The sequence below is a fragment of the Artemia franciscana genome, chromosome 9 (genome assembly GCF_032884065.1).
Source record: "Artemia franciscana chromosome 9, ASM3288406v1, whole genome shotgun sequence".
Taxonomy (NCBI): domain Eukaryota; kingdom Metazoa; phylum Arthropoda; class Branchiopoda; order Anostraca; family Artemiidae; genus Artemia; species Artemia franciscana.
In genome coordinates, this window is record NC_088871.1 from 27,291,368 (window position 1) to 27,305,703 (window position 14,336).

Genomic DNA, 14,336 nt, shown 5'->3' on the forward strand with positions numbered 1-14,336 from the left:
CTTTACCCTTATGATAAACTGGGTTCACATTGCTACTTTTGATTTGATTCGATATCTTCCTATATATTCTCTGAAAGTTTCAACTTTTACCCTTAACCGCTCCTTATAAATTGCAGATATATCCTCTTGATAAACTTGATGCACATACAGTCTTTTGATTTAGTTTAACACCCCGCCCCGCTCAACTTTACCTGGAAGTCTCTGCTTAATACCCTTAGCTACTCCTGAGATATTACAAATACACCCTTTCAACAACTGGGACGTACACGTTTTCTCTTTATTTAATTCAACACCCTCCTTAATATTCCCTGAAAGCCTCAACTTTAGTTCCTTAGCCGTTTCTGAGAAAAACAGATACATCCTTACTTCCCACTCAACTTCCACCCAAAGTTCAGACTTAATACCCTTATCCATTCTTGAGATATTGCTGGTGCGCCATTTCGACAAAGTGGAACTACATTCTGGCATTTGATTTAATTTGTTATACCCCAGTGTGTTACCCTGAAATTTCAACTTGATATCCTTAGCCCTTCTTTTGATGTTACAGCTCCACCCTTATGATAACCTGGATTCACATTGTTTTCTTTTTATTTGTTTCGATATCTTTCTCAATACTCCCTGAAAGTTCAACAAACTTGACAAACTTGAAAAATTTGGTACACATGCTGTCTTTTAATTTAGTTTCACACCCCCTCCCCTTCAACAGTACCTAGAAGTTTCAGCTTAATACCCTTAGCTGCTCCTGAGATAATACAGATGCGCCCTTTTAACAACCTGGAAGCAAATGACTTCTTTTTGTTTAATTCAACAACACCTTAGTATGCCTTGAAGGTTTCGATTTTGTTTCCTTAGTCTGTTGGTGAATGAGGGAATGCATATACACCTTTTAGCAATATAGATGTGTATAGTGTCTTTAATTTAGTCGAGCATAGCCCTCTGCTATGACAACCGGATTGCATATGACTTCCTTGGATTTTGTTCAAAATCCTCCTCAGTAAGCATTTAAAGTTTGAACTTAGTATCTTCGACCGTTCCTAAGATATTTTAGCAAACCCTTTTAAAACCTATATTCAGTTAAAGTCTTGACTTAGCCCTTTATCCCCTTCAACATACCATGAAAGTTTTAATTTAGCGGCCTTAGTCATACGAGGGATGTTGCAGTTACGTTCTTTTCACAACTTGGCTACACATAATTTTTTTTATTTAGTTCAACAGCCCCCTTGGCATAACCAGACTGAACTGAATTCGTAGCCTCAAGCATTCCTGAGATATTGCACATGCACCATTTTGACAAGCGACACGTACATATTGTCCTTTAGTTCAGTTCAGACAGCCCCCCCCCCAACATTCCTTGATGAAATTCAGACAAGGAAAATTTACTTGCGTTGCTTGACTATATGTTTCCATGGTCAAATAAGCATCTAGAAGCCCACAGTTTACAAAAGCTTCACAGATCTAACTTTAAAATAGTTTGATCTTGAAAAACCGTATCTTGTATATAATTAAATAATAAAAAAAAGCCTTTTCAACTGAAAGTAAGAGGCAGCATTAAAACCTAAAACGAAAATAATTTATTCTACCTATAAGGGGGCTGCCCTTTCTTCGACCCACGCTCTTTACGCTAAAGTCACAAAGTTCTAAAACAAATAATTTTCATTCAAAATCATTGTGTTCGAGTAGGCTCTCCTAAAGAATCGAGAAAAAGTCAAAGTTTCACCTAAATTTTGAGATTTGACGAAGGGGAAGCCCCCCCATACCCAGAATGATTCTATTTTTAAAATCTTTAATGTTGCTTCTTACTTTCACTTGATTTTTTTTTGTAATTTAATTTCTGATTGATTTTGAAAGCATGCCAAGAAATACCCTTCCCTGCTATTTCCCTCGCCCCTGTATATTTCTCCTAGAAAATCCTTAGTGTGAAAAATTCCCGTCACTCCACAACACATTACCCCGAAAAATTTCAGTATATATCCCAGTAACAAATATTATACATGAACAATATGGGGGCTTGAACAAATTAAAGCCCTGTTCCCAGGGACCATGGATGGTCGTATCATTACTAAAAGCACAGCTCGTATACTTTTCAACTATGCTGAATCAAATGGCTGTCTTAAAAATTTGATCAAATATTATTGAAAAAGAGCTCTAAATCTTTTAGTTTCCGTTTGAATGAGCTCTATCAATCTTCCAGCGCCCTTGATTCAATACAGTCACCCCTGAGGGGGGGGGGAGACAAAAATAAAAAATGAACACGCATCCGTGATCTTTCTTCTGCCATTCAGAATTCTGATATACTGAACCTGGTGATGGAACTTTCATTGAAATCACTTCACTTATGGTGGATATTCGCCCTGTTTTCAAAAATCAGGCTCTTAGCTTTGTTGGGTAGTCTTAATCTTAATGAATTTTACATATTTGGAACCAGCATAAAAAGAAAATTCTCTAGGAGTATATTTTTTTTTCATCAAAATTCAGTTATTAAACTTTCGGTTACTGTTTCACCGATTCATTCTTTACTTACAGTTCGTTACAACAAACTGTTTAATTCAGTTCACTCATCCAGATTTGATGTTAATCATTGATAAACATTGTCAGTTTCTTGATTTTTGATTCATTTTGTTTTAGAGTATCGTAATAAAAATGACTTTTGCTTTGCTGAATATAACTTGCATTAGTTTGTTCAAAAATCAAATTCTTGTTCTAATTTTTTCAGATTTTTTTACTTTATTTTCAAAGATTTAGGTTTTAAACTGGAAACAGTTCTTAAAAATTCTTTGAATTTTTCCGCAACAGCTTTCCATGTGAAGGGTCACTTCATGATTCAGATCACTGATCTGGATTAGATGTCAGTCGTAGACAAAACTGACAGTTTCTTTATTTTTAATTTATGTTCATAACATCATAAGAAAAATAATTTACGCTTTATTTAGTAAAATTTGTATTTAGTTTGTCCAAAACCAAAAAATCTTATTCTAATTTTTTGTAGTATTTGCTACTCTGTTTTCAAAGCTTTAATTTTAGACTTGAAATTTTTTTTTAATTCTTTTAATTTTTCCGCAAGAACTTTCCATTTGAAGGGTTCTTCAAACACTTCTTACTGGAGAGCTAACCTTTGTCCTTTCTATTTTCTGTTTAGATATATAAGAAGTATTTCTCTTGACAAACAGTGCCCATTTAAGGATTTTTGTTTTAGTTGATCAGCATTCACCCCCTCCCCCAGATAGTACTTCCTGGAAAATGCCCCCCTTAAAAATGTTAAAATAGTGAATAAATGAAATAAAAGTTGCACATGATGTATTATAGTAGCTCAACATGTCTTCCCTTTGACCTTAACAAAGTCTATATTAGTTCCCTTGGCAAAGTAGTACAGTTTAGATATTTTCTTCTTAACAGATGGCCCCTCTCATTATGAACAATAACAATGAATGCATATTTAAAAATGGCATTCAATGTAGTATATTAGCTGAAGTTGTTTTCTCTTTAGACAAGTATTCAGCATAGACGAGAAAGTACACACTGGACACATGCGGGCAGTTAAACAAAGTGTTCTAGATGGCACAAGCAAATGGTCTGCAAAAATTGCAATTACAGGTTTGAGTCATTCTACGATGTGTGTCATTTTCATCACAACTATAGAAGTCAGATTCGATTTAAATACTCCATCAATGAAAAAAGAAATATAGAGAATATGCCAGAATGTAGTCCTTAATTTGATCCTCTTGTCACTCCTCAAGACATAATACTCTTCCTGTTTACTATTAATGAACACTTCCATTATCCCCTCCCCTCCTAAAAAACACAATTGCAATGCAATTGACCACAACAATTTAACTTATCAAGCTAGACCTTCTTCATAGACTAAGGAGTTAACGTTTACGTCGAATCTGGCTAGAGTCTTCCAAAAGATACTCTGTTTGCTGTCTATTAAGAACAGGGCTCAACATCTCTTAAACTGCTTATTGTTGTACGGAGCAATACTGTCTTCTATTTTTAACCGCTAATTGTGCTTTTTGCAACTTTGTGCATGTCATAATCAATGTATTTTACGATCTTGCATAACTAAGGTCGAAGAGGCTTTTAAATTCAATAAACAATATCGATACTCATTGGTCGTTTCAAATATCACAGTGTTCTGGATATAAAATAGATTCGGCTTTTTGTGACTTTAAAGTAAATCATCTGAACTTTATGCCTCTTACGCTTAATCTATTTCAGCTCTGCCAAAATGTTGTGAGTCTATACGTCTGTATTTTCGTTGAGGGAGGTGATCTAGCTTGGGTTATGTTACGATTCAAGTTCTAAAATATGCACCAGACTGAACTTTATTCTTTTAGCAATAGAATACAAATTGTTACCTGTGGCTTTCTCTTGCTAGATTCCTTGGAAATACTAGTCACACAAGTCAGCCATTACTTTAAAGTCGCAATGTGAAGAAACGCTATTTTACGTTATATCGCTAGCTTCTCTTGCTTTTATGTGAATTCTTCTGTCCTTTAGAATGACCTTTGGTGTGGACCCAGACCCACATATTGATACTTTGGAACAGGCTGAGTTGCTGGTCCTTGAAGGTACTGCTAATTGGTCATGTAAAATTGCTGTTACAGGTATGATCTATAAATTAATGTTTGGATTCTAGCACTTTACTGTAAAACTTACAAAATCTGGGTTTGACTACATAGATCTAATTTTTTTGATATACCCCTGACCTCATTTTGATGCAACTGATACTTCCCGAAAAAGATTCTTTGCATCAGAAGCTCTGACTAGTTAACAAAATAATTATTGTCTTCTAAATTAATTTTTTACTTATTTCTAAAGTTTGTCCCGTTCTAAAATTCAGTCTCTGGTTGGTATTTTTCCTACTAAATGAGCTATTTTTAATCAATCTTTTCTAATAGATATCCTCATTTATGCTTTAGCATAGACAGATGGAAAACTTTACACTGTTTCAGCGAAACTGAATTCCGATAAATTATTAGGCCATCAAAATTATTATCTCCATCAAAAATGAAAAATATTGGCTTTATAATTTCGTTTCTCGAAAAGTATAATTTTGTGTTAAAAACTCTTAAAAGACTTACTTTTAGAGTCGAAAGTAGGATATAAATAAAATAGATTCATATAATACAATTGAAAATTTCATTTCAATATTAAAGTTCATTCTCAAAAAGATTAAATGAGTTTTGAAGTAATATAATAAAATTCTAACAAGACGCAGAATTAATGTTTTTCTATTATTAATCTTTACAAATTTTTCATTAAAGAAGTTTTTCAAGCACAACTAAAGAGTTTTACTAAAAATCAAATAACAATTAAAACTTAAAACAGAAGTCACTATCAATGAATAAATGGGGCCCACAATGAACAGTAATTGTAGTGGCTAAAACTAAAAAGCACAAATTGAAAAATCAAACTAAAAAGTCAACGAAAAAGCTCAACTAGGCTAAAAGTTAAAGTTGAAACAAACAGAAATTACTACAACAAAATTTCATTTGTGCTTTACTGAAAACAGTTTTATTTCGGGCAGTATGTTCATTTACCATAATATTAACAAAAAAGAAATAAAATCATAGTAATCACCGAATTTACTAAAAAAACAAAAGTGGACTTACTTTTTGATATATAGTAATAATTATTTCCGGAAGTTTTTGGTGATTTCGGATTTATGAGAGACAACAATCTAGTATTGCCTAAAATAGATAGCCATTATATTCAATATATTTCAATATATTTTGTATTATTCCCTAGTGCCATGCAATATGGAAGGGAAGATCATTGAAACTTTAAAGGGGGCCCAATCAATTCAAAATTATAGTACACTTTTTAAGAATCAAAACTAACTGGACGGCAACCATCCTCTCTTCTGCGTCCTTTTTGCTGCACTCCCCCATCGAAAAGGATACCAGATAAAAAAAAATTTAATCACCATTTTGTTTAAAACAGACTAAAGATAAAATAACTATGCGTCCCGGGATGACATGACCCAGCATAACCCTGGTGACCAGGGCAGTAAGTAATGTAGGTTGTATAATATTATTTTTATCAATTAAAGAAAATTCTTCATAAATCACCAATAATAAATAAATGAAACCCAAAATGAACAGAAATTACAATTAATCGCCGACTCAAAATCAAAACAAGTAGAGACAAGTACAAATTACGTTCTGGTCTTTAGAATGCATGGGAGCCCTGCTTTGTTTTAGTTTTTCCTTGAACAAAAAATTTTGACTTTATTTATCCTCATCTTTGAATTATTGCAGTTTTGTTGAAAAAACGTCTTTTGTGGAAAAATTTTTTTCAATAGATTTCTGTTTGTTCTTAATTGACATGGTCTTTTCATTGGAAAATATTTTTTTTTTAATCTTTTCAATTTTTCTCCATAAGAGCTCAGATTTATGGAGTAAGTTTGACGAAGTTTTGCCACAATTCCGAATTGTGTGCGATCTTTTGAAAGTCGTGGCACACATGAGTAGTATGGGTACTGAGCGTACTGAGATGAGGGTACTGAGGTACTGATGCTCTTTAAGTGCAAAGTACCCCCAGGTTCTATTATGCACTTTACATGCGATCAGTGAAATTTATTGGTGAAATTGGCCCTGGGATAAAAGCACCATGAGTTTCTTCCATGAGGCCTCCTTTACTGAATACGTTTGAACCCAAGATATTTGATATAAAAGAATGTGAATTGAGCCTAGTTATTATCAACTGATGAACTGAGTTTGATCAAGCAACATGTCTAAAAGGAAAGTTAACAAGGACTGTAATATACAAAAGGTTCGTGATCTATATATTTATTTTTGTTCTATTTTTAGTGGACAGGAACTATTTCAGTTTTTGTTTATCTCATTTTATATATTTCATTTCGGTTATATATTTAAGTTTGGTTTATACAGTTTTGGTCTATCAAATGACATTTACATCCCCTTTAGTTACCGGATTGTATGTATATCAGACACACAGACAGACAGACGCACAGACACAAAGACACACAGACTCACAGACACACAGAGACACAGACACACAGAAATACAGACACGCAGACACACAGACACACAGACACAAAGACACACAGGCACACATACAAACAGACACACAGACACACAGACACGCAGACATACAGATACAAAGACACACAGACACACATGCACACAGACAGACACACAGACACGCAGACACACAGACACACAGAAACACAAACTCATAGACACACAGACACACAGACACAAAGACATACCAGACACACAAGCACATAGACACACACACGCACACACACACACACACACACACGCGCATATGATCAAAATACTGACACTCATAGGACACACAGACACGCAGACAGAGACACACAGACGCACAGACGCACAGACACACAGACACGCAGACACACAGACACACAGACACACAAATACATAGACCCAAACACACACACAAACACACACACACACACACACTCCCATATGATCAAAATATTCTTTCTGAGTTTAATAAAAAGCCTTTTCAAAAATAAAATAACTTCTCATTCATTTTTAGGTCAACCTAGCGACATTATCGACCCCATGAAGCCAAGGGGCCAGCAACCTCTTTGATGTTATGGAGATATCCATATTGACGCCAGTATTGCAATTTCAAGATAATCTCCATGTCGAGTCGCATTAGTCCCCATATTGGCATATTGGCCTCTTTGACGTTATGGAGATATACATATTGACACCAGTATTTCAATTTCAAAATAATCTCCATGTTGAGTCTCATCAGACCCCAGATTGGCTTGATAAACTACTATTAGGTTATTCCGGTGATATAACTACTGATACAGTCATAAATATTTCAACAGAGGGTTTGGCTCAATCAAATACCACTGATCCCCAGTGTGTATCAGAGGATGCTTTTGGCTGGGCTGATCACCTCAGTCTTGATACACTCGACGGTATGCTGAGTGAGCTAGGGTATTTCACACAAAGCACGATCCCTACCGTTTACAAGTAAGGTTAAGTCTAAAAAAGTGGTGCACTGCATGAAATTTCCATAGCACCCCCAGTTTTGCCAGAGTTTTATTTCATCGAATTTGCCTTACATAATATATATGTTTATAGGGCTGAATTTGAGGACTCATTCAATTCGTTTATGGCGTGTGGCATTGTGACCGATCCAAAAGACATAGTGCAGTCCTATTTGGACAAGATTCAAGCCCTTCTTGAAAGACTGATTCGGGAAGATATTGTTAGGAATGGCATATTGTGCAAAAATTACAAATTTGAATAAAAATCGGATCAGCTGGATTCGCATTATGCGTAAACTGAAATGCTAACACTTCATTTGGGTTTGCGTAATTTTAAGGGTGTAATAGATTTGGTGAATATTATTATAACGAAATTGGATAATTGTAATTAGAGGGGTAGTGGGTCGTGGTTTTATTTATTCAGAGTTTAGATGGGAAAGTGGGTAAAATAAAAAAGAATTTTGTTTAGAGACATGGGAGGGGTATAGAATATAATGCAAATTTAAAGGTGTATAAAGGTGTACACAATGGGGCTTCAGGACTTCAAGTATGCTTTCATCGTGGCAGCTCACAAACCCCTGTAAAAGGATGTTAGTAAGACACGTTTGGACTGTTTTGCAATTAATGGGGGCCCAAAATTTCTTGATTTTAATTGATTAAATGGTCAATATAAGTAAAGGAGTAAGTAAGTATGACAGCACTAGACCCTTAAGATCCAAACTGGCGGTGCTTCATCTCTTTTTCGTGGTCCTTCAGCAAGAAAGTGCAATGCAGGAGATATATGCAATAATAATTAAAGGGATAAATATTTTTGAGCGGGCAAATGAACATTTAAAGATTGGTTTTACTGTTTTACAATATGATACAGAGTTCGACAAAGATGAGCGAAAAGATAAAAAGGGGGAAACGTATCTAATGAGGGCTCCATCCATTGAATCTGTGAAACACTATATTTGGCTTCTCTACAAGCTTGCCAGTGAGCCCGATTCAATTGGACATAATAAAATTTATATACCAGTTATTATTATCGTTTTATTTGAGGGTTAAAAGCGTAGGGGGACATGCTACTACTGTCCTAAGGGTTCCTAGATTTCATACAGAATTAAAATTAAAATATCTTACGAGGCACACCAAGCGGCAAGGGTACAAATGTGTAGAAGCGGTTGGCAGTAACTTTCAGAATTTCTTCCTATCTAGCGACAAGGTGACTTTAGACTGTGAAGCCAAACTGATAGATGTGTACGACTCCTCAAATTTAAATCGTGTTAAAAAAAACATGAAACTATTACAGTCTGTTAAGCTCATGCGCAAAGAGTCTCGTTTAATACCTTGAAATTGGTGAAGGTTTTTGAGACACTGGCTTGGAAGGATTGTATGGGTGCAACCAGGACAGAACTTATTAAAATACCAAGTAAGTTAATTTCACAGTCGTGCAATGTATCCTGTCCAATGACCTTATCACCAGAGGACGAATTGGCCCTTAAAAATAAAGCAATGTATTAGGAATTAAGGTGAAAGCTATTGAGGGTAATGGCGGAGGATAGATGTCATTCCGTGACGAAAATCGTTTGAGCTTCACAATTTTATTGGGGGGGAGTAACTTTCGTGTACTGGTTCATCAATTTTGTAATTTAAATGTTAAAAAAAATATTTTTATCTGGTTGAATGCACAATTCCAGCAATGTGAAATTCATATAACCGGTGTTGGCACATTTGCAGAGATGTGAAGTTGTCGATGGCGCATGGATAGATGGTACTTTGAATATGGATAGATTCATACCCAAATCATTTGAGCAGCTGCTACTCATAGAATTTCAATGAAAAACAATAAATAATGGTAATACCGTGCTTGAATAAAATTCGCTTTTCAGACTCCAATAGTTTTTCCTCAAATCTGTAGGTCAATTCATTCAAGTACTGAAAAGTGATGATTCTGAAAATTTCTCCCACCTTAAACAGTGTTGTCCAGATGATGAAATATTTGTTTTATTAATGTGTAGGGGTAAATACTTGTATGAATACTACAACTCCGCCTTGAATGTTCATGAAGATAGATTGCCGTCCATCAAAATGATTTAATGATTCACGTTACGATCGTCAATGCACCCCTGCCGACTTTGAATTTACTAAGAGGGCTTGGGCTAAGGGAGGATGTCAAAGAAGGCATGATCATTGTCATATGTGCCTGGCATGTGATGTATTGACGTTGCTGAATATTGTTTTTGAAACCTTGGTAAAATCTATGAGGAGTTTGGGGTGGATTTGGGCTATTACTTTTCAACTCCTCATCTGGTGACGGATTTAATTCTTAAAATCAGTAAAGAGAAAATAGGATTTGTCACCAACGTGGATCAGCGTCTATTTCTAGAGATATCATTAAGGGGAAGATATATTTTCAACGGAGATTGTATCCCGGAAAATGATTCAACCGATAAAACACTGGATGAAGTTTTACTGGATAAGAACTCACATCTGTCAGCAATGTCTCATTATTCTTTGGCATGCGGTCATTACAAATGGCTTAGTGATCCTTTTTCTCTAAATTTCCCCGACATTGCCACTTTTAAAGGAAAAGGACCATAAAGATGACTTTTTGGAGTTGACGGTGGAATTCCAGTGGAAATTTACTATTTATTGAAGGATTTTTTTTCCGTGCACAAACAGACCGGTGACTAAGGACTCTTAGAGTCCACATAATATTTCTTTGGTAAAGGATGGGCGTGTGTACTGAACACATTTCAAAACAAAAACTTATTTACGACCTTCATCCTAAACAGAATATTGTTGTATATCACAATGTTTTGATATGGATGCTAGCCAACGGTGTCAAGGCCACAAAGATACGTAGAACCCTCCAATCTGATCAAAAGCCATATTCGAAAACGTTCAGAACTGAAAACGTGGGTTGAAAGGGAGATTTAAACTCATTTTGTTTTCGGCCTTTGGTAGAATTTGCGAAATTGTGCACAATAGGAGTCACTGTGATGTTTTAACCGACCCAAAAAATTGTGCTTGAATTGTTGCCGATCCAAACTTCACATCGTTCACCATCTTAGACTCCATTTTGTTCCTTTTACATAGGAAAAAATAAACGTTATTATAAATAAAAATATTTCTGCTGGTAGTGCAGTTACAGAAATCTCAAGAAAACTCATGTTGTCATTCTTTTACAATGTCTGTAGGCGCTAATGGCCAAGGAAGGGACAAGTTCAAGTATTTTACGGGGTTATTTACTTTTGCTAAAAGATAAAATCGAAAATGTATTAGAAGATTTGGAAAAAGGTATGCATATTAACTGTAGAATGGGCTTAACCAATTGGGTCAAGTCGATTTACCCGAAACGGGTGAGGCGCAAGCCCCAAATAAATTAGTACTATTAAAATCCGATACGGGGAGTGACTTGATTTCTAACTTTTTTTTGAATTTTCGAAGTTGTACAGTATGTAAGTCCGCAAGAGGGTACCTAGACACTATATGAAAGAGAATTTTGACATAAGTGCTTACAGAAATTGTGTGGAAAGTAATCTCATTGCAAGAGTGAAAGTTATAGTTATTTGCTCTTTAAAATTTAAAAGCTATACTGCTAGAATGGAAAAAATGTCTTATCATCCTTTAAAAGTCTATTTGTGTGCGGACGATGAGAGGGTGCTATCCCATGGTCATTATCTAACTTCGGAGCGAGATGGATTTCTAAAATACAGACATCGTCTTGATCAGGAAAATATTAAATACTAGCTGTTGTGGTGGCGCTTCGCGCCACACCAAAACCAAGTTGGTCGGGCGCTTCGCGCCCCCCCAAGCCCCCCCGCACGCGTAAGTCGTTACGCGCCATATTAGTTACGCGCCATTGTAGTTGTGTCCCTGTGTCCCACCTGTGAATATAGATAGATTTATATATGTGTTTCAAACTACGTAAAAATTGCGAATATACAACATTCTTGGCTTTCCCATTGTCTGTGCATATACAAAGCCGTATGTACTAATAATGACGTCATATGCAAACGCTCTTTTTACAAACAAACAAACATGCATACACACAACTCGTTTTTATATAGATAGATAGATAGATAGATACAATACAAATTAACTGCGTAAAACTTGCGAATATACAACATTCTTCGCTGTCCAATTGTCGCTGCATATAAATAGATTGTCAGGTTTACCGACCCTCGAACATGCAATGTACAATTGTCCATGGGAAAACAATCAGTATTAAGAACTATACCACATTTTTCTAGTGATTGACCTTGACCTTGATTAATGGTGATTGCAAATGCTAATCGAATTGGGAATTGCAATCTTTTTAATTGAAAAGGCAGATCCGTTGGAATCATGGGAATGCGAGGAATAAGAACAGCCTCACCCTCAAAAGGCCCTGTCAAGATTGTGGCCTCTATTAGGTTTTCCATTGTTTTTTTACGGCAAGTCACGTGCCATTGTAAAGCTTTGGTGGGTTGATATTTCTTAAAAGTATTATTGGTACGCCTATTTTTAGTTGTAGCACGTGTGGTTGAAACCCTGAAAGATCCACGGAATTTAAAAATTCAGATGGATAATTAACCGCTTCATTTGGTACCAAAACTGTGTCGACTGACTTGTAAAGGACTGCCTGGTCTCGAATCTTGGTCAAAACAATATTGTTGATTTCGTGGACGTCTATATTTTTGTGTGCGAGAATCGCTCTTTCACTTAGCCATTTATTATTTTTATAATTTTTTAGAATATTCGGAAATACTTTTTCAATCAATTCATTTTTGGACGTCACTAAATTACAGAGATCAGCAGGTAGTTGTATACGTCCTGAAATTGAGTCTACTGGGAGCTTTCCGTTTCCAATTTCCAGCAATTGATCTGAAAATGTTTGACCAAAGTCATCGTTTTGCAATTGGACACGCATATTTGTAGTTAATTTTAATGTATTTACGTGTGCCCATAAATTAGAATTTTTCAGGCAAGCATTCATTTCGTCTGCAGGAGTTGATCTAGGTATTATAGGTAACGTTTGCCTGAAATCTCCCGCAAGCAATATTAATGTGCTGCCAAAGGGTTTCGACTTCCCTGGCAAATCTTTCAAGCATTGATCCAGAGCCTCGAGCGATTTTTTGTGTGCCATTGTGCACTCATCCCAAATAATAAGTTTGTATTGCTGCGGTACTTTACCCATCCCAGATGATTTGGAAATATTGCACGTGGGAGTTTCTGTAGAATGCAAATTCAGAGGCAATTTCAAAGCGGAATGAGCAGTTCTTCCACCAGGCAGAAATGTTGCAGCTATTCCGGACGACGCAATTGCCAACACTATATCATTTTTTGATCGAATTGATGCCAGAATCAGTTTTATCACAAACGTTTTACCAGTACCTCATGGTGCATCCAAAAAGAAAATTTCTCCAACGTTGTTATCGACACAATGCATTATCGTATCATAAATGTCTTTTTGTTCCGACGTTAACTTGGAAATGTTATTTTGTACATACGACAATAGATCACTCGTACTGTAACTTTGTTCACGATCCAATTCTAAACATGTCGAAACAGCAGCGATACGGTTAGGTGAAGGCATTCCCAAATCCTGAAGAGGTTTGTTTGCCATACGTACTCACAAATCTTCTATAATAACTAAAGTGTAGATATAAATTTCTGATGTAAAATCAAAAGTCGTATCTGACGTCTCTAACTGTTTTCGATGGAGTATATCTTCGGACATTTTTGACTTATATTTTTCCCATAACTCTGTAGGAGCTGATGGAGAGCAAGTTGTTAAAATGATGCCAAACAATGCAAGAATTTGACTTGGGGTTGACGTTTCGCACGCGTCATTGATGCAGTTATCCCAGTGTTGGTCATTCTCCAATAAATTCAGAGCTTGGCATGCACTACGGTAAGTGTCATGTATAGTACCGTTTATGGTTCTCAAATACTCAAAGGACGTCGGACCGGGTACATTCACCAAAAGCAGGCGTAGAAAGAAGCATTCATGTTGATTGGGGTGAACGGTGTAGAGTCTTCCTATCGTGGTACCTTGGAAGATGGTAGGTTGGCCGTCGACTGACTTACCCTGTTTTCGACGATCAAATACTTTATTTTTAGTATTCCACGTGTAATACGAAGGCACTTCAGTATACAGCAGTTTTTTTTGCAAAAGAATCATTTTTGCAAAGCGAAAAGAAACCGGTTAACTTTGCATCCGGTGGATTCAGGGCTCTTTGTTTTACGTTGGTTTCCGAGAAATAAACACGTTGACCATTCTGTAAATGTACCGCTAAGTGAACAACAGCTGGACTACTTTCATGTATCGGAAATGAAAGAATTTGCCAAACAGCTTCATTACTGCTTA

At 35.9% G+C, this 14,336-nt stretch overlaps 1 protein-coding gene across 4 annotated transcripts in view; it reads left to right on the forward strand.

Annotated features, from left to right (window-relative positions):
• Positions 1-14,336, forward strand: part of LOC136031216 (protein unc-13 homolog B-like) — a 467,059-nt gene that overhangs the window by 212,534 nt on the left and 240,189 nt on the right. For 3 of the 4 annotated variants that reach the window (XM_065710597.1, XM_065710594.1, XM_065710596.1), the window contains one exon: positions 3,485-3,591. In XM_065710597.1, the coding sequence (XP_065566669.1) occupies positions 3,485-3,591 (107 nt within the window). Of the gene's footprint in view, positions 1-3,484; positions 3,592-4,497; positions 4,605-14,336 lie in introns of all 4 variants that reach the window. The other variant, XM_065710595.1, reaches the window with a different exon arrangement.